General features: G+C 45.7%; 1 protein-coding gene across 1 annotated transcript in view; it reads right to left on the bottom strand.

Moving 5' to 3' along the window:
* Nucleotides 1-11,725: 11,725 nt before the first annotated feature.
* PCARE (photoreceptor cilium actin regulator) overlaps nt 11,726-23,749 on the bottom strand; it is a 37,027-nt gene continuing 25,003 nt past the window's right edge. The window contains exon 2 of the mRNA XM_040430233.1: nt 11,726-11,879. Coding sequence (XP_040286167.1) covers nt 11,726-11,879 — 154 coding nt within the window. The remainder of the gene's footprint in view (nt 11,880-23,749) is intronic.

The raw sequence follows: 23,749 nt of genomic DNA, 5'->3' as shown, positions 1-23,749 counted from the left end.
CTTACCAAGCACAGCGCCGTACATTGTTTAGTGGCTGTGCTTGGTATTGCAGCTCAGCCCCATTCATGAATGGAATTGAGTTGCACATAGGCCCTGTGACCGATGAATGTGATGTCACTGGTCTAGGAAGAGGCCGCAGCAGTCTCTGGTTCACCGTGGCCTCTTCTAACAGCGGGGGTGTCGGGAGTTAGACCCCCACGTATGAGATATTGATGATCTGTTCTGACGACATGCCATCAATACTGAAATACTTTGAGTATCCCGGGTACATTAAGTTATCCCCAGTATAGGGGATAACTATTAGATTTGTGGGGTCCTACCACTTGGACCACCACCAATCATGAGAACAGTGGCCCCGTACCCCCTGGAGATAGCCCAGCGCTGTACTCGTCTATATCTGAAACTCCCATAGAGATGAATGGAGTGGCTGCACGCATGCCTGACCGAGCGCTCCGTTCATTTCAGGGGGGTACGGGGCCCCTGTTCTTGTGATTGGTGGGGTTCCCACTGGTAGGACTCACTAGTAACTTAATCTAACCCAAGAATGCCGAACCTGTGGCCCTTCAGCTGTTGCTAAACTACAACTCCCAGCATGCACAGACAGGCTATAGCTATCCGTTGTAGTTTTGCAAGAGCTGGAGGGCCACAGGTTGGGCATCCCTGATCTAACCGGAATACCCCTTTAAGGCAAGCGAGGTCTTGCCTGAAGTCTGGTATCTGTTACAGACAGGCGTGAAAGACGAATCAAGGACAATGATGGGGATAGTAGCAGGTGAGCACTACAACCTTGGCAGCAGATATCAGGAAACCCTAGAAGATCCAGGACGGGTGGTTTATATTCTGGGACAGGAGCCTGGAGTGGGCTGGACGCTGGTGTCCACTATCTGTGAGCGTCGCTGGGGGTCAGAAGGACATTTCACAAGATATATACGGTAATTATGAGGTGGGCTGCTAACACCACTGACTTATCTGTGAGGAGGACAACCGGTGTCGGGGGCCTGTCATAAAGGGAGGCAAATGTCCTATAATGTCAAGAGTGGGATTCCTATAATGTTCTATAGGGAAATATAGGAATATGGGGTTCATTTTATATTCAGACCATATGACAAGTCAGATCATACCAAATACAGCATCCAATGCAAGCAAATGGGATCTCCTCAGCCGAATTCACACACATGGATTGTCATCTGCGGCCAATAAGTGACAGGTGATCCTTGTACGGATCCACCGCGGCAGTCTGAGGGTCCGTCTCAAATTTCTTCCATGGAAATACATGTCAGATAATAGGCCAGATTTCTGGTGCGTCTAAGGGCTCATGCACACGACCGCATGTATTTTGCAGTCCGCAAAAAATACGGATGACGTCCGTATGCATTCCGTATTTTGTGGAACGGAACAGACGGCCCCTAGTAGAACAGTCCTATCCTTGTCCGTAATACGAACAATAATAGGACATGTTCAATTTTTGGGCGGAACGGACATACGGAAACGAAATGCACACGGAGTAACTTTAGTTTTTTTTTGCGGACCCATTGAAATGAATAGTTCCGCTTATGATCCGCAAAATAAACGGAACGGACACGGAAAGAAAATACGTTCATGTGCATGAGGCCTAACGGAATTTTTTTCCACAGGAGGGAACATAGACTGTGCATAATCTCACCTAAGCAACAGGTTTTTTTTCCACTTTTCTGGGTATTTTTGACCCCTGTGTCAAAATTGTGACCCATCCAGAGACAGATCTGCTACTTTTGGGATACAAATAGAGCACAAAGTTCAATGGTCGTGGATACGTGGTATGTATGGGGTATGGTAGGTAAGAGGCCGAAAGGACAGAATTTACAGTATCATGAAGGGAATATTTCAAGTCAATTTTTAATTTTTTTGGCGGTAAATTTATGAAATGTTGCACAGTGTTTGATAAATTTGGCTCCCCTTTAGGCTAGGGCTGCACTGCAACATGTGTCGCACCAGTGTCGCGCAACATTTTTGTAATGATAGTCAATGATATCTCACTGCGACACAACATTGCAAAAAATCCATCCAATCTGGATTTCTGTGCGACCGCCGCGTTGCAGTTGCAGCATGTCGCAGTGAAACACCATTAACTATCATTACAAAAAATGTTGCGCGACACCTGTTGCAGCGTAGTTGCACCCTTTTTGTCGCACACATGACATGCAGCCCTAGCCTTAAACCTACCACTTTCTTCAGATTATTTTTTACGCCTCCCCCTACTGGCGACTTTTTTTGTGACATCTGGAGTGAAGCTCATTAACATAATTAACCATGCCCACTTTCCAAAAAGTTGCAAAAGTTTTCTGCAAGTAACGGTAAGCATCCTGTGACAGATTACTAAACAGAAATCTCTGATACACTGTAACAAATCCTGCAGCTGTGTAGTAATGGAGGTAAATTGGTCTACAATCAGGCTCTTGAGTTGGAAGTCTGCATACACAAGCCAGGGCTCTACACCGCCTATGGGGGGGGAGTCATGAAATCGCACACATCCATGCCATTTACCAGGTCCCGTTTATGGAGGTGTTCGCTATGTCTGTAAACCAACCACTGAGCCACCCAGGAAAAGGCAGAGGAAAATGATAAAATTCCTTAAGCCGCCACTAGAGGGAGCTCACGGCATGTGGATTTATTAGAGAGTTCATAGAAAGCTGCATACATCCCTATGCAATGAGCTCCCCCTAGTGGTGGCAGCAGTAAAAAAAAAAGTATCAAGTATTTCAGTGTGAAGGGAAGCAGTGGATGTTTGAGCTCTGCAGCAGCAGAAGAAAAATGAGATGTGATCTATATAAAGATTAAATAAAACTGAACCATAGACACACTTTACCGTACACCACCTCCATTCATTCCTTCAACTACCAGAAATATTTGGCATTAACTTTACTAATCATCCATAAACACCTGGACAGTCCATCATTTCTGTGGCCACCAACATGCTTGGAAACCCCTCGGTTTTATGTTCTTCAGATCTGTGGTCCACTAGCGTGCACATTTGTAGACAGTGCCCATAGTCACATCATCGCAATCCTACAAAACAGAAATGTGTGATCAATGGTAACGTATAAAAGCGCCAGGCCCGGCGGGCTGCACTGCTGTATGGCTGCAGAACTTGTCAAAAGAACAGATGGCAGAACATAATGTGTGGATTTTTTATTTTTTAAGGGGGGGGGGGGGGAATGCTCTTTAAATATGGAAGGTCCCGAGGGGTGTACTACACTTGTAATCCATCATCCATTGCTAGATTGACAGTCGTGATTTGTTTTTCTGGCCTTTAATTTGGCGCAGTCGACACATACCTGAGACCAGCTGGGCGTCTGCCATGGCAGACATCAGCAGAGCTCCTCACTGCGAGGGCTGACGGCCAAGTACCAGAGGGGTAGATGATGCCCGGCCTATGACTGCCCTCCACTACGAGGCTCCAATAACACCATAAATAAAGCCTAACCATTGGGTATTGAAAAATGATTTTTGTGGGCCGAATCCTTAGTATTTTCATGATCTCTGCTTGCTGTCAGTGAATCCCCACCGATTACAGACCTAATACTTCTTCCTCTCGGCTACTGTACATGTTGGTTATAGGTGAAACCAGTCTATAGCATCCTCTGTGAGAGAAACAGTCTGCACCGCAGGCCGATAGATTTTACCTGCACTGATACATAGTAGCAAACTATCAGGAGACAACAGAGATTTTGTGCAGCTAAGTATATTGTATATAGACTGGGTGCAACTGTAACAAACCCTCAGCCGTGAGAACTGTCAGATCTGTTTGTGACCTCTGGATTCATTGACAGCAAGAAGAGATTTTGAAATTTGATACATACAGTATATGAGAAAGTTGCACACTTTTTTTTTTCACTTTACATTTCCCCCTCTGAAACAACAGGGTTATTGTCTGGGGTTAGTGCCCCAGGGGAAGGGTTTACAAGTCACAACCCCCACCAGGGCCAGTGCCTGACAACTTTTAGTGCCCCCCATCCTCTGTTTGGGGTGGACAGTACTGGGCCTTTGGTCACTTACCTCACTGTTCTCGTCTCTGCTCACAGCATCCGGCAGGGTGCAAGAACATTTACATCCAAAGTCACGGGTGCACATCCATAAAGCCAACATACAAGCAGAATATGGCAGCACATTGTTATACATGCAAACAATGGAACTAGGGATTAGGGATTATTCTGGATTACAGTGGTACTATACCTACTACTACTAGACATGAAAAATTCAAGCTCTTAGCGCGCATTTTTGATCAAGCGTGTGCCGGGCCCATCTACCAACGTCAAGGTGGCTTCTGCAGATGGGTTCCTAACACTAAGGGCAGTTTCACACGAGCGGATTCCGTGCATGTCATCCGCAGCGTGAAAGAATGCCAAACCCCGCTCCGGACAGCAGAGACACGGAGCATTAACATGACTGATAATGCTCCGTGCCTCTCTGTGACCTTTTTACTACAAAATCACAGTGAGATAAAGTTGTCACTGTGGTTTTCAGTCGCAGAATTTTCTTCCACAAAATCTGCCGCATGTGAAGGCACCCATCTGCAGAAGCCACCTTGACGTTGGTGCAAAGAGCTTCCATTTTTTATGTATAGCAGGTATTGAACCACTTTAATCCAGAATAATCTCTAATCCCTAGTTCTATTGTTTGCATGTATAGCAGTGTGCTGCCATGTTCTGTTTGCGGTTACATCCAGCAGGGGGCGTGCTTCTTATTGTTCTGACACCTGACTGAAGGAATGTGCATGTTCAGGGGAGATTTTCATGCACAATGCATTACATCTCCAGCGTTAGATTTGCACCCAGTTATTATGGGAACCCACAGTATATTACGCCTACATCGCCCCCAACAGCAGACCCTCCGGGGAATTGTTCTCCACGCAATACAAATCTAAAAAGGAAGGCTGCTGACTATTAATAGCAATGTAAGGGAGGACTCCGCGCTGCCACTACGCTAATCGTATAATTACACCCCCACCCTGCTGCCTACTGAACCAGAATCAATGCTGATGTTCCTTTATCTCTCAAGGGTTACAGATACAGTGTGGTATACAGGCTGGTGACACAGTACAGTATACAGGCTGGTGACACAGTACAGTATACAGGCTGCAGATACAGTGCGGTATACAGGCTGCAGATACAGGACGGTATACAGGTTGCAGATACAGTATAGTATACAGGCTGGTGACACAGTACAGTATACAGGCTGCAGATACAGTACAGTATACAGGCTGCCGATACAGTGCGGTATACATGCTGCAGATACAGTACAGTATACAGGCTGCAGATACAGTGCGGTATACAGGCTGCAGATACAGGACAGTATATAGGCTGCAGATACAGTGCAGTATACAGGCTGCAGATACAGGACAGTATATAGGCTGCAGATACAGTGCAGTATACAGGCTGCAGATACAGGACAGTATATAGGCTGCAGATACAGTGCAGTATACAGGCTGCAGATACAGGACAGTATATAGGCTGCAGATACAGTATAGTATACAGCCTGCAGATACAGTGGAGTATACAGGCTGCAGATACAGTACAGTATCCAGTCGGCAGATAAAGTGCAGTATACAGGCTGCAGATACAGTGCAGTATACAGGCTGCAGATACAGTACAGTACAGTATACAGGCTGCAGATACAGTGCAGTATACAGGCTGGAGATACAGTGCGGTATACAGGCTGCAGATACAGTACAGTATACAGGCTGCCGATACAGTGCAGTATACAGGCTGCAGATACAGGACAGTATATAGGCTACAGATACAGTACGATATACAGGCTTCAGATACAGGACAGTATATAGGCTGCAGATACAGTGCACTATACAGGCTGCAGATACAGGACAGTATACAAGCTGCAGATACAGGACAGTATATAGGCTGCAGATACAGTGCAGTATACAGGCTGCAGATACAGGACAGTATATAGGCTGCAGATACAGTATAGTATACAGCCTGCAGATACAGTGGAGTATACAGGCTGCAGATACAGTACAGTATCCAGTCGGCAGATAAAGTGCAGTATACAGGCTGCAGATACAGTGCAGTATACAGGCTGCAGATACAGTACAGTACAGTATACAGGCTGCAGATACAGTGCAGTATACAGGCTGGAGATACAGTGCGGTATACAGGCTGCAGATACAGTACAGTATACAGGCTGCCGATACAGTGCAGTATACAGGCTGCAGATACAGGACAGTATATAGGCTACAGATACAGTACGATATACAGGCTTCAGATACAGGACAGTATATAGGCTGCAGATACAGTGCACTATACAGGCTGCAGATACAGGACAGTATACAAGCTGCAGATACAGGACAGTATACAGGCTGCAGATACAGTGCAGTATACAGGCTGTAGATACAGTACAGCAGGGATGGCCAACCTGAGGCTCTCTCTAGCTGTTGCAAAACTACAACTCCCATCATGCCCAGACTGCCAGCAGCTATCAGCTTACAGCAGGGCATTGTGGGAGTTGTAGTTTTACAACAGCTGGAGAGCCGCAGGTTGGCCATGCCTGCAGTACAGTATACAGGCGACAGATGCAATGGATGTAGTACACAGGCTGCATATACAGTGCAGTACCTAGGTTTCAGATACAGTACTGTATAGGGGCTGAAGATGCAGTGCAGTGTTGTGTATTATGAGGCTCTGCAGCAGCTGAGCCGCTCCCGGACACCAAGCTAAATCTTCCCCCACCATTGGGAGTACTGTTTTCTTCAGACTCCGGGTACAAGCTCAGACCCTCCACAGCTATGTTACTGTGAGATATCTATCAAACATGTCTGCATATACTGGGTTGGTTGTACTGCAGGAAACCCACAATCATCACATACTGTACATGCTGATTTATTTTTTTTTCATTTTGCTCCTTTAATTTGTTTTCTGTTTTCCATTTATTTCATTTTTATAACTGAACCATGACAAATAGGATGATACAAATATGAGGACGCCGCATTATCTTCCCTCTGATGAAAAAAACAACAGTGCTGCATTAACCCTTGGAAATCCTTTATTTGATGGATGTTGAGTCCCATCCAGAGCTGCATTTACAATTCTGCTGGCCTCTACGCTCCCAGCAGCCAGCTGATGGTTAAGGAGGTGCTCTGCTCATTGGAGGTATAGTGCATACAAATGGAAACTCTACATGAAGTCAGCGAAACCCTTAGGGCACAGCAATGACAATGTCCAAATACTAGGCAGCAGAATTCTGAGTGCAGCTCAGGGTGTGACTAGAGTAAAGCGGGGGATATAATTCAGGAGGAGTACAATATTTATACTTTATATGTAGAATGGTGTTCGGAGGTGAACCTACATATTCTCTAACCGAAGCCTAATCTCTGTATAATGAACAGTTCTGCAACTGTATAACCTACTTTGCAGGAGATTTATCATCCCTTTACACCATGGATTTGGCAATAAAGAGTTGAAAAAAAAGAGTTTTGCGACTTTTTTTAATGCCATTGAGACTAGAGGTAGTGTAGAAACGTCACTTTCGCCTAGATTTAGGTGCATTGGCATTTAAAAGGTCACAACTCGGGGTTTGCAACTTTTTTACACCACAAAACTGCTGGTGGTGGGGGAGATAAAATTACCCTAAGGGTCCATTCACACGTCCGTAATTTGCGGATCCGCACATCACAGACACTATAATAGAAAATGCCTTTTCTGGTCCGCAATTGCGGACAAGAATAGGACATGTTCTATTCTTTTCAGGAACGAAATTGCGGATCCCGAAAAAATGGATCCCGAAAAAGCGGATCCGGATCAAGGAAATGTGGATTTGCATCTTTTCCAGCCCCATTGAAAGTGAATGGCTCCGCAAATTGCGGAACAAATGCGGACCCAAATTACGGACGTGTGAATGGACCCTAAAATGTATTGGAAAATTGCTTTTCATTATACGGCATTAATATCACTTACCTAAGGCAGGAGAGTGTAGAATCAGTCCTCTCAGTTATCCGTCAGGCCGGGATCACATCACTGTTTATCTTTCTGTTCTTACGATCCATCAGAAGAACAGAAAAATAAAATAAAAACGGATCCTGTATTTTTAAGCATCTGTTCTGCTCATTTATACACATTTGGCATCCGTTTTAACCATTTCTGTCTGAGATCCGTTATTTTAGTTCCGTCTAATAACAGATCTCAAATGGAAATGTTTAAAACAGATGCCAAATGTGTATAAATGAGCAGAACAGATGCTTAAGGCTGGGTTCACACTTGAGCGTTTCACAGCGCGTTCAAACGCGCTGTAAAACGCTCAACACATGAAAACCAATGCTTCCCTATGGCCCTGGTTCTCACTTGAGCGTTTTACAGCGCGTTTGAACGCGCTGAAAAACGCCCTACGCTTAAACAAGTTCTTGAGCTTCTTTGGGGCGTTTTGACGCGCGTTTGTGGCCATAGGACACTGCAGTCAATCACACAAACGCGCGTCAAACGCGCGTTTACTATTGCAAAAAACGCGCAAAACGCGCAAAAACGCACGTTAAACGCGCATATCAAATACGCTCAGGTCTGAACCCAGCCTAAAGGGCATCTGTCAGCAGTTTTGTCCCTATGACACTGGCTGACCTGTTACATGTGCGCTTGACAGCTGAAGGCCTCTGTGTTAGTCCCATGTTCATATGTGTCCGCATTGCTTAGAGTTTTAATATATGCAAATGAGCCTCTAGGAGCAACGGGGGCGTTGTCATTACACCTAGAGACTCAGCTCTCTCTGCAACTTCCGCACCCTCTGCACTTTGATTGACAGGACCAGGCAGTGAAATTATCATCACACCTGGTCCGGTCAATCAAAGCACAGAGGGCGCGGCAGTTGCAGAGACAGCAGAGCCTCTAGGTGTAACGGTAACGCCCCCGTTGCTCCTAGAGACTCATTTGCATATAATAAAACATTATTTTTCTCAGTAATGTGGGCACATAGGAACATGGGACCAACACAGATGTCACATGCAACAGGTCAACTAGTGTCATAGGTACAAAACTGCTGACAGATGTCTTTTGAAATACAGGATCCGTGACGGATGTGAAGAACGTGGAAATAAACGGTGATGTGAACCCAGCGTTACATGAATATACATTTTATATGCTATGACATTGTGGGACTCAGGTCAGAAGCGACATGTAAACTGCTCTGACAGAAAAATATATTAAGGCAATTGCTATTTCATCCAGAAAACCAAAGCTCTTGCATTTACTGTCCTGACCTCATTATCCTGCACCCTCTAGAAGACAATCCTGTGTGTCTCATGGGGTTTCACGGGGGCAATGAACAGAATTAGGCCGCATGCATACGGCCGTTGTGCGGCCGTTCCGTGCATTAGGGACCGCAATTGCGGTCCCCAATGCACGGGCAACATCCGTGCAGCGGGTCGGACCCATTCAACTTGAATGGGTCTGTGGTATGTCCGCACCGCAAAAAACTATGACATGTCATATTTTTTTACGGTGCGGAACAACGGAAAGAAAAACCACGGAAGCACTCCGTAGTGCTTCCGGTGTTCCGTGACTCCATTCCGCATCTCCGTAAATGGGTCCACATCCGTGATGCGTGGTGCACATGGCCGGTGGCCGTAGATTGCCGACCCGCTGTTTGCGGGCCGCCATACGGTCACGGCCGCCCAGTGGCTGTGTGCATGAGGCCTTAGGATTATTGATCGGTAGAACAAGCTGATAATATTCCGTAGTCTGTGACAGTTTATTATCAGATCTTCTTATTAACATGCTGTGTGAAGTGACGGCATAGGGGTTCCATTTTGCCTGGCACACTGTACGGGGTGCACAATTTACCAGGCACTTGTGTATTGGGATGCATTCGTTGCCTGTTAGGTCATACCCAAATGTACTGGTTGAGGTGCAGTTAAAAGGATTATCCTACAAAAATACTCTATATTTTTAAACCACCGCCTGCATCCGAATACTTTTGTAATTGCATGTAATTTAAATTTTAGTATCCCCACTGAGTTATTCAATAAAATGTATCTGTATAGCTCAGTTTATTTTTTTCCCCTCATCTCTCTGTCCACCTCGCTGAGGTGGTCACACATGCTCAGTATCATCCTTTAACGTCTACCAGCCAGATCTACTGTTGAAAGCAGCGACAAGGAGATTGTGAGCCCCATTGGGGACAGTTGGATGGTCTGTAAAGCGATGCGGAATATAGTAGCATAAAATATAAGTGCATAAAATACAAGGAGAGAGTTGCAGCAGAAAGAACACAACCCCTGAGATGTGATAGGGAGAGCGCTGCAGCAGGAAGGATGCACCGCCGGAGCTGGGGGGAGAAGTGTGAGACAGCAATGAATAGGGGGAGCTCTGGATCCGGGTGAGGTACAGGGCTGATTCTGGCTTTGTTAGAAAAGGGTTGTCATGTACTATACGATGTCTGATTTTAAATTTTTACATTGATCATGGGGATAATCCCTTTAACGAAGCATCAAAACTGAATCGGAACAAAACGTATGGATTTTTGCCGTGGTTTTCAATACAATTTTATTAGGTGAAACATTACGACGAAAACCATGGCAAAAACGCATGCAATTTTCTTCCCATTAGGTTTTAACCGCATCTCAACTGCTACCTGCGAATATACCCTTTAAGAAATCATAAAGCATAAAGTGACCTGCGATGAGGATTATTATGTCAATTTATGCTGCGGATATTTTCGGCGGATTTGCAACGCAAGGGGCGAAATCTGCAGCAAAATCCACAACAAAACTTTTGCAGAATTTCCGCTGCAGAACTGTGGCAATATCCGCCTCATGTGACTGTACCCCTGCCAGTGATGGCTAACCTCCGGCACTCCAGCTGTGGTAAAACTACAACTCCCAGCATGCTCCATTCATTTCCATGGAGTTCTGAGAACAGCCAAGAAAGTTTACATATTGGGGGATGTAGTTTTACCACAGCTGGAGTGCCGGAGGTCAGCCATGGCAGCCTTAGGCTAGGGTTACATGGTGACACAGCGGTCGCAGAGTAGCAGGGATCCCACAGAAATGAATGGGACCACAGCACAAGTCCCCAAAAATCCATCACTGTTGGATTCTTTTGCAAATTGCGCTGCAATCCATTTAATTTCTATGGGATCACCGCTACTCCGTGATCCTGGCCGCTACGAGTGTCGCCATGGAGTCCTAGCCTAAGGGTCCATTCACATCTCCGCAATTTCATTCCGGGAACGGAATTGCGGACCCATTCATTTCTATGGGGCAGCCCGGATCTGAAATTGCGGATCCGCACTTCCGGGTCCGCAATTCCGTTCCCGAAAAAAATTAGAACATGTCCTATTCTTGTCCGCAATTGCGGACAATATTAGGCATTTTCTTTTAAGTGCCGGCGATGTGCAGTCTACAAAATGCGGAACGCACATCGCCGGTGTCCGTGTTTTGCGGATCCCCAAAACACACACGGACGTGTGAATGGACCCTAACTCACATTTTGGGGGACACGTCTTGCCTGTACCTGACAATGCATGCCTGGGCCTGTCTATCGTGTTGGATCAGGGCTGTGTAACCCACCAAGTCACAAACTATTACCACAATGTACATAGGGGTCTGGGACCGTCTTTCCGGGGCGGTTCTGTCCATTCATAGAATTCACTAGTAACAGATAAGGGGACATTCCCAAATAAAGCACATTTTATGGAGAAGACACCTCATCTTCAGGCTTTTTGAGCCGATGTAGGTACAGGGGGAAGGGGGTCATTGCAGGCCGGGATGGGTCAGTCCTTCCTTCTGCAGTCCCTGGCCCACCACGCACAGCTCGGATTTTGCCGCTGTCTGGCCGGCTGCTCTGGGATCTGTTAGGCTCTGGCCGCCCGCTGGCTCGCTGTCCTTCTGAGTGGATTCCTCAACCCTGAAATGAGAAAAGAGGCTTACTGCTGAGACACTAACCAGAGGTGACGCCATTATTTTAAGCACACGGTGCTAATCGCATTATTAGACCCACACTGGGACGTCTATAATCCTGCGGCTGCAAAATGTACGCAACATGTCCTGCTTATCACAGGAGAACACAAGCCTGGGGCCTAGTGAGAATGTGATTATATGGAAGTTTCATGATGTATTCCCGCCATATAACGTGACTGCTTAGTGCAAGGCTCCATCCTCTGGGATCCTCAACGTCCTGAGAATGAATGGCGGCAGAGCTAACTTAGCTATCCTAGCCTAGAGATATGCCACCATTATATAACATGAGAAACTCCGAGCCACCGCAAGCATTTATCTTTATCTTTTCTTTTTTGCTAGTTAAAAACTCCATGAAGTAGAGTTCGTTTGGGGTGTTTTTTTTGTAATAAAAATGTTTTATTCATCTTTCTTAGGGCTCATGCACACTATTCTTTCCGTCATGTACAACGGAACCAAACAGAAACATTATTTGGCCCCATAGACAAGTATTAGGATGGAGCAAAACGGAATGTCTCTTAAAGGCTTCCATTTTGCATTCCGTCCTAAAATTCCGTTATAACAGAACCCTATAATGGAATTTATAACGGGAATGCGAACCCGCCCTAAGCAGATGTACCCAGCACAGACTATTGGTAGTGACTATTAGGGTGGCTTCACACGATGCCGACCTGTATGCAGAAAATACGCATGAAATCTGCACCAATACTGCACTAAAAACGCACACTACTTAGGCACGTATTCGGTTCGCTTTTGGTGCGGTGTGTTCATGCCTTTTCTCTGTGCAAAGGGTAAAACCGCAACGACAGCCGACATGCTGCAGATTTCAAAATCCAAACAGCAGGTCAATTTCTACACCTAACAAAAAAGCAAAGTGTACATGAGATTTGTCTAATCTGATACACTCTGCTGGTGCTGGATTAGGGCTTTTTTTTGCGGCCTGTATGCGGAACCGTTCACTTCAATGGGGCTGCAAAAGAACAGAAATGACTCCGTGTGCATTCCGTGTCCGTATGTCTGTAAAAAAATAAAAATAAATAGAACATGTCCTATTATTTTCCGCATTACGGACAAAGACAGGACTGTTCTATTAGAGGCCGACTGTTCTGTTCTGCAAAATGCGTAATTCACACGGCCGTATCCGTGTTTTGAAGATCCGAAATTTGTGGACCGCAAAAACAGCTATGAGCCATTAGGCCTCTTGCACACGACCGTATGGCTTTTTCAGTATTTTGCGGTCCGCAAAAAAATACGGATGACGTCCGTGTGCATTCCGTTTTTTACGGAACAGCTGGCCCCTGATATAGAACAGTCCTATCCTTGTCCGTTATGTGGACAATGATAGGACATGTTCTATCTTTGAACGGAACGGAAATACGGAAGGCATACGGAGTACCTTCTGTTTTTTTTGTGGATCCATTGAAATGAACTTAAAAACGGAAAAAAAAACACGTTTGTGTGCAAGAGACCTTATGCTGTGTCTTTTGCTGCAAAATCTCAGTGGAAACAGCGTACCTACAGTGCTGCCCATAATTATTCATACCCCTGGCAAATTTTGACTTAAAGTTACTTTTATTCAAGCAGCAAGTAAGTTTTTGACGGGAAATGACATCGGTGTCTCCCAAAAGATAATAAGACGATGTACAAGAAGCAATATTGTGGGAAAAAAACATTTCTCAGCTTTTATTTACATTTGAGCAAAAAGTGTCCAGTTGGTGTAAAAAAGGAGAAGCCTTCAACCCAAAGAACACCATCCCCACTGTCAGACATGGTGGTGGGAACCTAATGCTTTGGGGGTGTTCTTCAGCCAATAGACCAGGGAACCTAATCACAGAAAACGGCACCATGAAAAAAGAGCAATACATGAGGATTCTCAACGACAACATCAGGCGTCCGCAGAGAAACGTGGCCTTGGGCACCAGTGGACATTTCAGCATGACAATGACCCAAAACACACAGCAAAAGTGGTGAAGAAACGGTTAGCAGACAACAACATGAACGGTTTGGAGCGGCCCAGCCAGAGTCCAGACTTGAATCCAATTGAGAATCTGTGGAGGGAGCTAAAGATCAGGGTGATGGCAAGAAGACCCTCCAACCGGAAAGATTTGGAGCTCATTGCTAAAGATGAATGGGCAAAAATACCTGCGGAGACCTGCAAAAAGCTGGTCTGCAATTATAGGAAGCGTCTGATTGCTGTAATAGCCAATAAAGGCTTTTCTATTAATTATTGAGAAGGGTATGAATAATTTTGGACTGGACACTTTTTGCTCAAATGTAAATAAAAGCTGCGAATTTTTTTCCCCCCACAATAATGCCTCTTGTACATCGTCTTATTATCTTTTGGGAGACACCGATGTCATTTCCCGTCATAAAATTACTTGCTGGTTGAATAAAAGTAACTTTAAGTCAAAATTTGCCAGGGGTATGAATAATCTGTAATCTGCCCTGTGTGCATGTTCCCTTCGGCCGTCAGTGTTTGATCAGTTATTTCTATCAGTTATTGTGAGCCAAAACCAGGAGCGGGTCAGAAATACAGAACAGATGCAGACCTTCCCCTTATACCTTATGTCGGTGTAGGCTCCACTCTTGGTTTTACTCACAATCACAGATGAAAATCACTAACCACATTTCTGTTTTTCACACACGTACCCATTGATTTAAACATGTCTGTTCGCATTTCATGGATCATGTGATGGACCGTGTGATGAGCGCAGTGACGTCACCACAGGTCCTTTTCCTCCTGGGCATCAAAGAAGAAGATAGAAGAGATGCCGGCTGCACGAACAAGTGGATTAAGGCGAGTTAAAAAAAAATTAAAATTTTTTTTTAACCCCTCCATCCCTATTTTACTAAGCATTCTGTATTCAGAATGCTATTATTTTCCCTTATAACCATGTTATAAGGGAAAATAATAATGATGGGGTCCCCATCCCGATCGTCTCCTAGCAACCGTGCGTGAAAATCGCACCGTATCCGCACTTGCCCCGTTCACTTCTATGGGGCATGCGTTGCATGAAAAACGCACAATATAGAGCATGCTGCGATTTTCACGCAACGCACAAGTGATGCGTGAAAATCACCGCTCATGTGCACAGCCCCATAGAAATGATTGGGTCTGGATTCAGTGCGGGTGCAATGCGTTCAAGTCACACATTGCACCCGTGTGGAAAACTCGCTCGTGTGAAAGGGGCCTTAGGCTTCTTTCATACTAGCATTAGGCTTGTCCGGCAGGGTGTTCCCCTGCCGGATCTGCTTGCACACGCGTGCTGCTGGAAGCCTGGCAGCAAGCGTTTTGTTGTCCGGCCGCCGTTTGCCGTGCTGCAGCCGCATCTCCCGCCCATCCCCATTAAAATGAATAGGACCGTGCCGTGCTGCAAGCGTTAGTACGGATTCGGCAGGCTGTTCCCATGCTGGATCTGCTTGCACACGCGTGCTGCTGGAAGCCTGGCAGCAAGCGTTTTTTTGTCCGGCCGCCGTTTGCCGTGCTGCGGCCGCATCTCTCGCCCATCCCCATTAAAGTGAATGGGACCGGGCCGTGCTGCAAGCGTTACTACAGATCCGGCAGGGGAACAGCCTGCCGGACAAGCCTAACGCTAGTGTTAAAGAACCCTGGAGGCCTGCATTGCGGTGTAATCCTGCCGATTGCAGGACAGTGAAGTTATATGTGTACACAGGAAATGATGTGCATTTACAAAATACTGTATTTTTTTAAAAACCTGCTTATAACCCTTCAACACTAGAGTCTAATAGACCTTATTGACACCAGTCGGGTGTTGTCTTATTTTGTTTGGCAATAAACAGGATCAATTATCCTCAAGTTCCAACATGTTTCTATATAAAAGAGGAGTGGTAGACGGCGCACAACATGAAAGATGCAGCGGCATACAGCGGCGGATTCTCATCGGGATTAGTCTCAGCTTTTCATCAAGAACAAGTCACCTCTACAGGGAGAGGCCGCCCGTCGCAGCCTGCTATTATAGGGTGGGCCACACAGCCTGGGACTATTATTACATGTGTCACATACATGTAGCCTGGAGGATGACACCAGACATTACGTTGTCTCTTTCTACCAATATGTACAGAATGTACAGAACTGCTGCTCCACTTGTAGGTAGGTGTCAATAAATAGATGGCAATAGCTTAAATTCCAACCTCTCACAGACACACGCATTGAACTCGCTCGTGTGAAACCAGCCTAAGAGACTGAATGCCAGTATTCTACTGGCAGCATAATAGACTGTGCTGCATAAGCAGTTCAGTGTCTTATTTAAGCGATCAAACAATTGCTTGTCAAAGTTTACATAAAGTTTTATACAAAAAAATAAAATTTGAGTTAAAACACACACCTTTTTCAGTTGAAAAAAATGCTTTTCAAAGGAAAAAATAAATAAATAAATAAAATCCCCTCCACATATTAAGTATCACCACATCCGTAACGACCATAACTGTACAATTATCACATCATTTGTCCCGCATGAGGAACACCATAAAAATTTTTTTTAAATACAATGCCAGAATTACTGTTTTTTATTTGCTTATTCGCCACAAAAAAAAACGGAATAAAAAGAGATCAAAACATAGTAGGTACCGCCAAAATGATACCAATGACAACTACTCACTACCCTCACACAGCTCCATAGAAAGAGAAATAAAAAAGTTATGGGTTTTAGGATGTGGTTATTTAAAAAGGGGTTTATTGTACAAAAATAGTAAAGCTTAAGGGCTTGCACACGACCGTATGTCCCGGAGCGGTATTGATCGTGTGCAGGGGAGCGCCTCGCATGATAGGTTACTGTGATACTGTGCACGTCGGGCCGCCCGCGGTGCTATTGTCCTGCACTCATAAGATCGTATGACAATAGTCCCGCGGGCGGCCCGACGTGCACAGTATCACAGTAACCTATGATGCTGTGCGCTCCCCTGCACACGATCAATGCCGCTCCGGGACATATGGCCCGCTCACGGACCGTATGTCTCAGAGGGCATATGGTCATGTGCAAGGGCCCTTAAAAGAACTATAGTGCTGGTCTTTGAAATCTCCTGTGCTGCTGGAGGATGCTCCAAATTTACAGCGAGGCGTTGTTTGTGACTTTTTTTTTCCGCCAGAAAACCGGCGATGATAAACCTCCCCTATATATATTTGGTATCGCTGGGGGGGGGGGGGGGGGGTCTCCACAGGATACAGGGCCCCCATTCTCATGATTGGTGGGGGTCCCAGCAATAGTACCCTTACCAATGTAATAGTTATCCCCTATCCCGTGGGGAAAAATGTCTTGTGTGTCCTGTTTCATATTTCCCATAGACCTTCAGTTCAGCTAACATCTGGAGCTGGCATTTTTGCAGTACAAAAAATGCAATACAAACACAAAAGTGCAGAAAAATGCCAGAAAAAAACCTATGTGTGAAAGCACCTTTCGGGCCCCTTTCACACGAGCGAGTTTTCCATGCGCGTGCGATGCGTGAAGTGAACGCATAGCACCCACACTGAATCCAGACCCATTCACTTCAATAGGTCTGTGAACGAGCATTGTTTTTCTATATTCTGCGTTTTTCACGCAGCCCTGGCCCCATAGAAGTGACTGGGGCTTCACTAAAAAACAGATTTTAATCCGTTTTTCACTGATGGTTGCTAGGAGATGCTTGTAAACCTTCAGTTGTTTTTCACGCACGTGAAACAGATCAAAACTGATTGCACCCGCCCAGAAAAAACGGAAACACTGAAAGCAAATGCAGACAAAACCGACTGAACTTGTGTATCGTTCGTGTGAAAGGGGCCTTATGGTGGTTTTTCAGTGGCTTTTTAGCAAAACCAATGTTTGATCAGTGTTTTTTTTTCCTATAGAGAAGGAATTACTCCAGAAAAAAACAACTACACTAATCAGAAAAAAATGCCAGTAGGCAAAAAACACTTGTTTGCCTTGCACTTCAGATTTCAGATAAGACGGGCGACCGGAGCTTGTGTTTTAATTGCAAAAATGCAAGTGTTAAAAACGCCACTAAAACCGTGAAAGTGCTGAAAACCGTCACAAAACACCTATGTGTATTCTCAGCTTTAGAGTTCGTGCACACGACCGTGTGCTGGCCGTTGCCGTATTGCGGCATGCATACGGCGGGTCCGCAATAATAACTTCAATAGGTCCGCGATCCGGGAGATGCGGAACGGAGGCACGGATCGGAAGCCCTACGGTGTGTTTCCGTGGGATTACTGTACGTGCCTCCGCACCGCAAAAAAGTAGTGCATGCAGGGGCTGAGTAGTGGACACACGGATGAGGGCAGCACAAGGTGCTGCATCTGATCTGCTTAAAATGATGATTGAATGTGGCCCAAACATACGGTCGTGTCACACTATGTATTTTTCCTAGGTATTTTTTGCCACACAATGTTTTACTTTACACCAGGGGTATAAAAAATAAAAAGCACCAGGAAACGGTTTTAAAACCCCGCTACAAAAATGACAGTGTTTGTAGGGCATTTTAGAATTTCCTATTGGCCAACAAATAACGTGTGGGTACGACAGTGTTTCATCCAGTAAAAAATGCTGCTTTATTTTTAAAAAACTGATGTCAAAGCTTCCTGGTGTACACATAGCGGGACATTTATCATCCCCTGTACACCAGAAAACTGGCATACAAAAGTCGCATGGACCTGCACAGATGTACCACAATTATCAAGAGGTTGTTGTGTGCTCCTCTTAGGCCTAGTTCACACTACCGTATGGCTATTTCAGTGTTTTGCAGTCCGCTTTTCACTGATCGTTGTTCCGTTTTTTGTTTCCGTTGTGTGTTCTATCTTTCAACGGAACGGAAAAACGGAAATACGGAAACGGAATGCACAGGGCCGTCTTTAATATTGATTAGACCCTGGGCAAGAATTTACTTGGGCCCCCTGGATCCCGCCTTCCCACACCCTAGCAGGCAATCACGGCCTCCACCACAACACACACACAAAAAATCCACACATCTGGTAGAGTCCAGTGAATTACTGTAAATACTTCCAGTTCTGAAGACTCCAGCGGCTCAGGATCAGTGCTCTGGGCAGCTGGGCTCAGGCTGGAAGTGGGCACCGCTCTGCAGGAAGGAGACCGGGGCTCGGCTCACCCTAGTGTTACAGTGCACCCCACAGTATGCAGTATAGCACCCTATAGTATACAGCAACCCACAGTATGCAGTATAGCACCCTATAGTATACAGCACCACACAGTATGCAGTATAGCACCCTATAGTATACAGCACCACACAGTATGCAGTATGGCACCCCACACTATACAGTACCCCACAGTATGCAGTATAGCACCCTATAGTATACAGCACCCCACAGTATGCAGTATAGCACCCTATAGTATACAGCACCCCACAGTATGCAGTATAGCACCCTATAGTATACAGCACCACACAGTATGCAGTATAGCACCCTATAGTATACAGCACCACACAGTATGCAGTATGGCACCCCACACTATACAGTACCCCACAGTATGCAGTATAGCACCCTATAGCATACAGCACCCCACAGTATGCAGTATAGCACCCTATAGTATACAGCACCCCACAGTATGCAGTATAGCACCCTATAGTATACAGCACCACACAGTATGCAGTATAGCACCCTATAGTATACAGCACCACACAGTATGCAGTATGGCACCCCACACTATACAGTACCCCACAGTATGCAGTATAGCACCCTATAGCATACAGCACCCCACAGTATGCAGTATAGCACCCTATAGTATACAGCACCCCACAGTATGCAGTAGAGCAGTATAGCACCTCACAATATACAGCACCCCACAGTATACAGCACCCAATAGTATACAGTAGAGCAGTATAGCACCCCACAGTATACAGCACCCTATAGTATACAGTAAAGCAGTATAGCACACAACAATATGCAGCACCCCACAGTATACAGTAGAGCAGTATAGCACCCCACAATATACAGCACCCCACAGTATACAGTAGAGCAGTATAGCACCCCACAGTATACAGCACCCCACAGTATACAGCACCCCACAGTATACAGTGGAGCAGTATAGCACCCCACAATATACAGCACCCCACAGTATACAGTAGAGCAGTATAGCACCCCACAATATACAGCACCCCACAGTATACAGCACCCCACAGTATACAGTAGCTTACAGTATATTAGTATAACAGCCCCTGTCACCTTTTCGTGATGTAATCTTCACAAAAAAAGCTCCACAGTTAAGGCAAACTTCTCCTGCAGAAACACTCCGGGTAGAAAGGACCTTTGATTACCTCATAGCCATGTGACCAGTAATATTGCTAGGTTACTGGTCACATGGTGATGATGTCATCTAAGGTCCTTTCTCCTAAGAGAATCACAGCTCTCACTCTCTCACAGTTCGCTGCCTGGAGTGTCTGCACGCAGGCAGGCATGGCAGCATGTGTAGCTGACAGCCTGACACCCGAGGCAGTGACCAGCAGGGCTCAAGAGGGAGCTGCCTTGGGCCCCAGCAACTGGGCCCGGGGCAGCTGCCCTTTGTTAAAGACGGCCCTGGCGAGCTCCCACCACTACAACATTGCTGGTACCTGATAGCTCCAGCGCTGACTTCTGTCTACTGAGCTACCCAGGGGGTGCAGGGTGTTAGACCCCTGCCGGTCAGCTAGTCTCACATTGCTGACCGGATCACTTAGAAAACCCTTGACAATTAATTTTTAATTTTTTTTTAGGTGTTTTGTGTTTTTTGGTGCTTTTTTAGGTAAAAATGCCAGCACCAGATGTTATAAGGGAGTCTGTGGGAATTAAGGCTGTATTACATGGGCAGATTTTCTGCCAGATGATCGCTAATGAGCGTTTGTAGTAATGCTCGTTAGTGATCATCTGGCAGTCTTAGGCTAGGGCTACACAACGACATGTGTCACGCGACTTAGGGCACAACTACACTGCAACATGTGTCGTGCGACATTTTGTCGCACCAATTGCTCGCGACAATTTTTATAATGATAGTCTATGGTGTCGCACTTCGACTTGCTGCAACTGCGATGCCACAGTTGCAGAAAAATCCATCTTGGATGGATTTTTTTCTACTGTCGTGTTGCAGTCGCAGTATGTCGCAGTGCAACACCATAGACTATCATTATAAAAATTGTCGCGACAAAATGTCGTCGTGTAGCCCTAACCTTACCGAATGAATGAGCAAGATCACGATTTGCCTCCAAACAACTATACAGCATAGGAACGAGCGATGGCATAACGATTGCTCCTCCCCACGTTGTAGAGGAGATCGTTGCATGTAATAGCAGCAGTTTCCTCCGCTAGCCAGCAGATGATTGCCGGGAAGGAAAGCTTCCCTCCTGAAAATCGCCGGTATTATGGCTAGGTCTAATACAGGCTTTATTAAAGTGAATCACCATGATCTTGGACTATTATCTGCTGTAACATATGAGCAGTACTGCAGATAAGGAGTCCAGACTGCTCCATTTTATTTCCCTACTGCCCCCTGTTCTACTGTTGTGAGCACTAAGGCCTAGTTCACACAAACGTTTTTTTTGCGAGTGTACGGGCTGTTTTTTTGTGTTCCGTATACGGTCCGTATACGGAACCATTCATTTCGATGGTTCCGCAAAAAAAACGTAATGTACTCCGTATGCATTCCGTTTCCGTTTTTCTGTTCCGTTGAAAGATAGAACATGTCCTATTATTGCCCGTAAATCACGTTCCGTGGCTCCATTCAAGTCAATGGGTCCGCAAAAAAACTGAACACATACGGAAATGCATCCGTATGTCTTCCGTATACGTTCCGTTTTTGCGGAACCATCTATTGAAAATGTTATGCCCAGCCCAATTTTTCCTATGTAATTACTGTATACTGTATATGCCATACGGAAAAACGGAACAGAAACGGAAACACAACGGAAACAAAAAACGGAACGGATCCGTGAAAAACAGACCGAAAAAAACTATAAGACTCCATTCACACGTCCGTGGTGTGTTGCGGATCCGCAACACACCCGCCCGGCACCCCTATAGAAATGCCTATTCTTGTCCGCAAGCTGCGGACAAGAATAGGACATGTTCTATCTTTTGCGGAGCTGCAGACCTGAAGATCGGGGCCGCGCTCCGCAAATGCAGTTGCTGACAGCACACTGTGTGCTGTCCGCATCCATTCCGTCCCCATTAAAAAAGGAATGGGTCCGCACCCGTTCCGCCTATGGCTCCATTCACACGTCCGCAATTTCGTTCTGCATTTTGCGGAACGGAATTGCGGACCCATTCATTCCTATGGGGCAGCACGATGTGCTGCCCGGACACGGAATTGCGGATCCGCACTTCCGTTCCGCAAAAAAATAGAACATGTCCTATTCTTGTCCGCAATTGCGGACAAGAACAGGCATATTCTATTAGTGCCGGCAATGTGCGGTACGCACATTGCCGCTTTCCGTGTTTTGCGGCTCCGTGTATCCGCAAAACACATTGCGGACGTGTGAATGGAGCCTAAAAGCCATACAATCGTGTGAACTAGGCCTAAGAGCTGCGCTGAAATACATTGTGCGTGCGCACAGGAGTCCTCTCCATTATGTTTGCGCAGTACAGCGACCTGGACTGTGTATTTCAGTCTCGAGAACAGCCAGCGGGGGCCTTCATCGGGCTGTTCTCGGAACTGCCTGCTCCCGGTGACCGCATTTGTTTTCAGACCGGCTCGCGGCACAGGCACAGGTAAGGGCTTACCTGTGCCTCGCCGGACTTGTGAAAAAATATGTCAGCCCGCATATGTTCGCGGGCGAACAATGCGAACTGGCCATCACTGATCGCCAATAAAAGTGAGGAAGGATCCAGCATGATGAATAAAATCAATCTCTTTATTATCAATACCTTTGTCTAAAAAATGTACATCTTCCTAAAAATGTTCCTATGCGTTTCATCTGACTATTGCGGTCTTAATCATAGCATAAAATAACATTTGTAATGTCTCTCCTTAAGGTTTGCTAAACTTAAACTTATTCTGTTCTGTTCCATGTCCATCCTGAGGGGTGAAAACTACCCCCAATAATCCACATCTCACTTCTAGCGGCAAAACGGTGCCTCTTCAGAGACTGGCTACAACCCCATGTCCCATCAGCAATAGATGGTCTCCACCACATTAAACTATGCTTTAATATGGAAAGAGAAGAGGCAGAACAGTACAAGGGAAGATATGTCAAGATTTTTTTAAGAGATGGGAGGTGTGGGCAGTAAAGCCATGCTTGAGGTCAGTCCAATGTGATTTCCATGGAATTTGGGAACCCCTGCTCGGATCTGGGTGATTTCTGGATATGTTGTTCGCCTAGATCAGAACTATGTATAATTTATAGGGGGATATGTGGGGCTTTGGGGTGTTTTCTGTGTTTTGGGGAAAAATATGTGTTTTCTGCCTGTGAGTGATTAAGTTAGCCCATTGTGTTTGTTAATTGTATCACAGGCAGAGCCCATTGTGTTTAGTAATTGTATCACAGGCAGAGCCCATTGTGTTTGGTAATTGTATCACAGGCAGAGCCCATTGTGTTTGGTAATTGTATCACAGGCAGGGGGGGGGGGGGTTGTGTAGAATTGCTGGGAGTGTTTCCATACTGTAAATACATATAATTGGCTAATGTAAAAACGGTCTCAGTCTTCCACAAGGTCCCCAGGGGAGTGTCCCTTGCTGGAAGAACTGCATAAAAGGCTGACATGTAGCCCCATTAAAGAGTTCCTGTTTTACCCTCAACATAGAGCCTCGTCTCATGTGTGTGGGGAAAAGGCTGCATCTACACTGGGGAATGCTATACGCTGTATATCATCACTGAGCTCTTTTAGGAGCTTGTTCCTGCATCGCT

Source organism: Bufo bufo, chromosome 4 (genome assembly GCF_905171765.1).
Source record: "Bufo bufo chromosome 4, aBufBuf1.1, whole genome shotgun sequence".
Taxonomy (NCBI): domain Eukaryota; kingdom Metazoa; phylum Chordata; class Amphibia; order Anura; family Bufonidae; genus Bufo; species Bufo bufo.
Note: the sequence above shows the minus strand (reverse complement) of the source record. Positions and strands in the feature narration are given on the sequence as shown.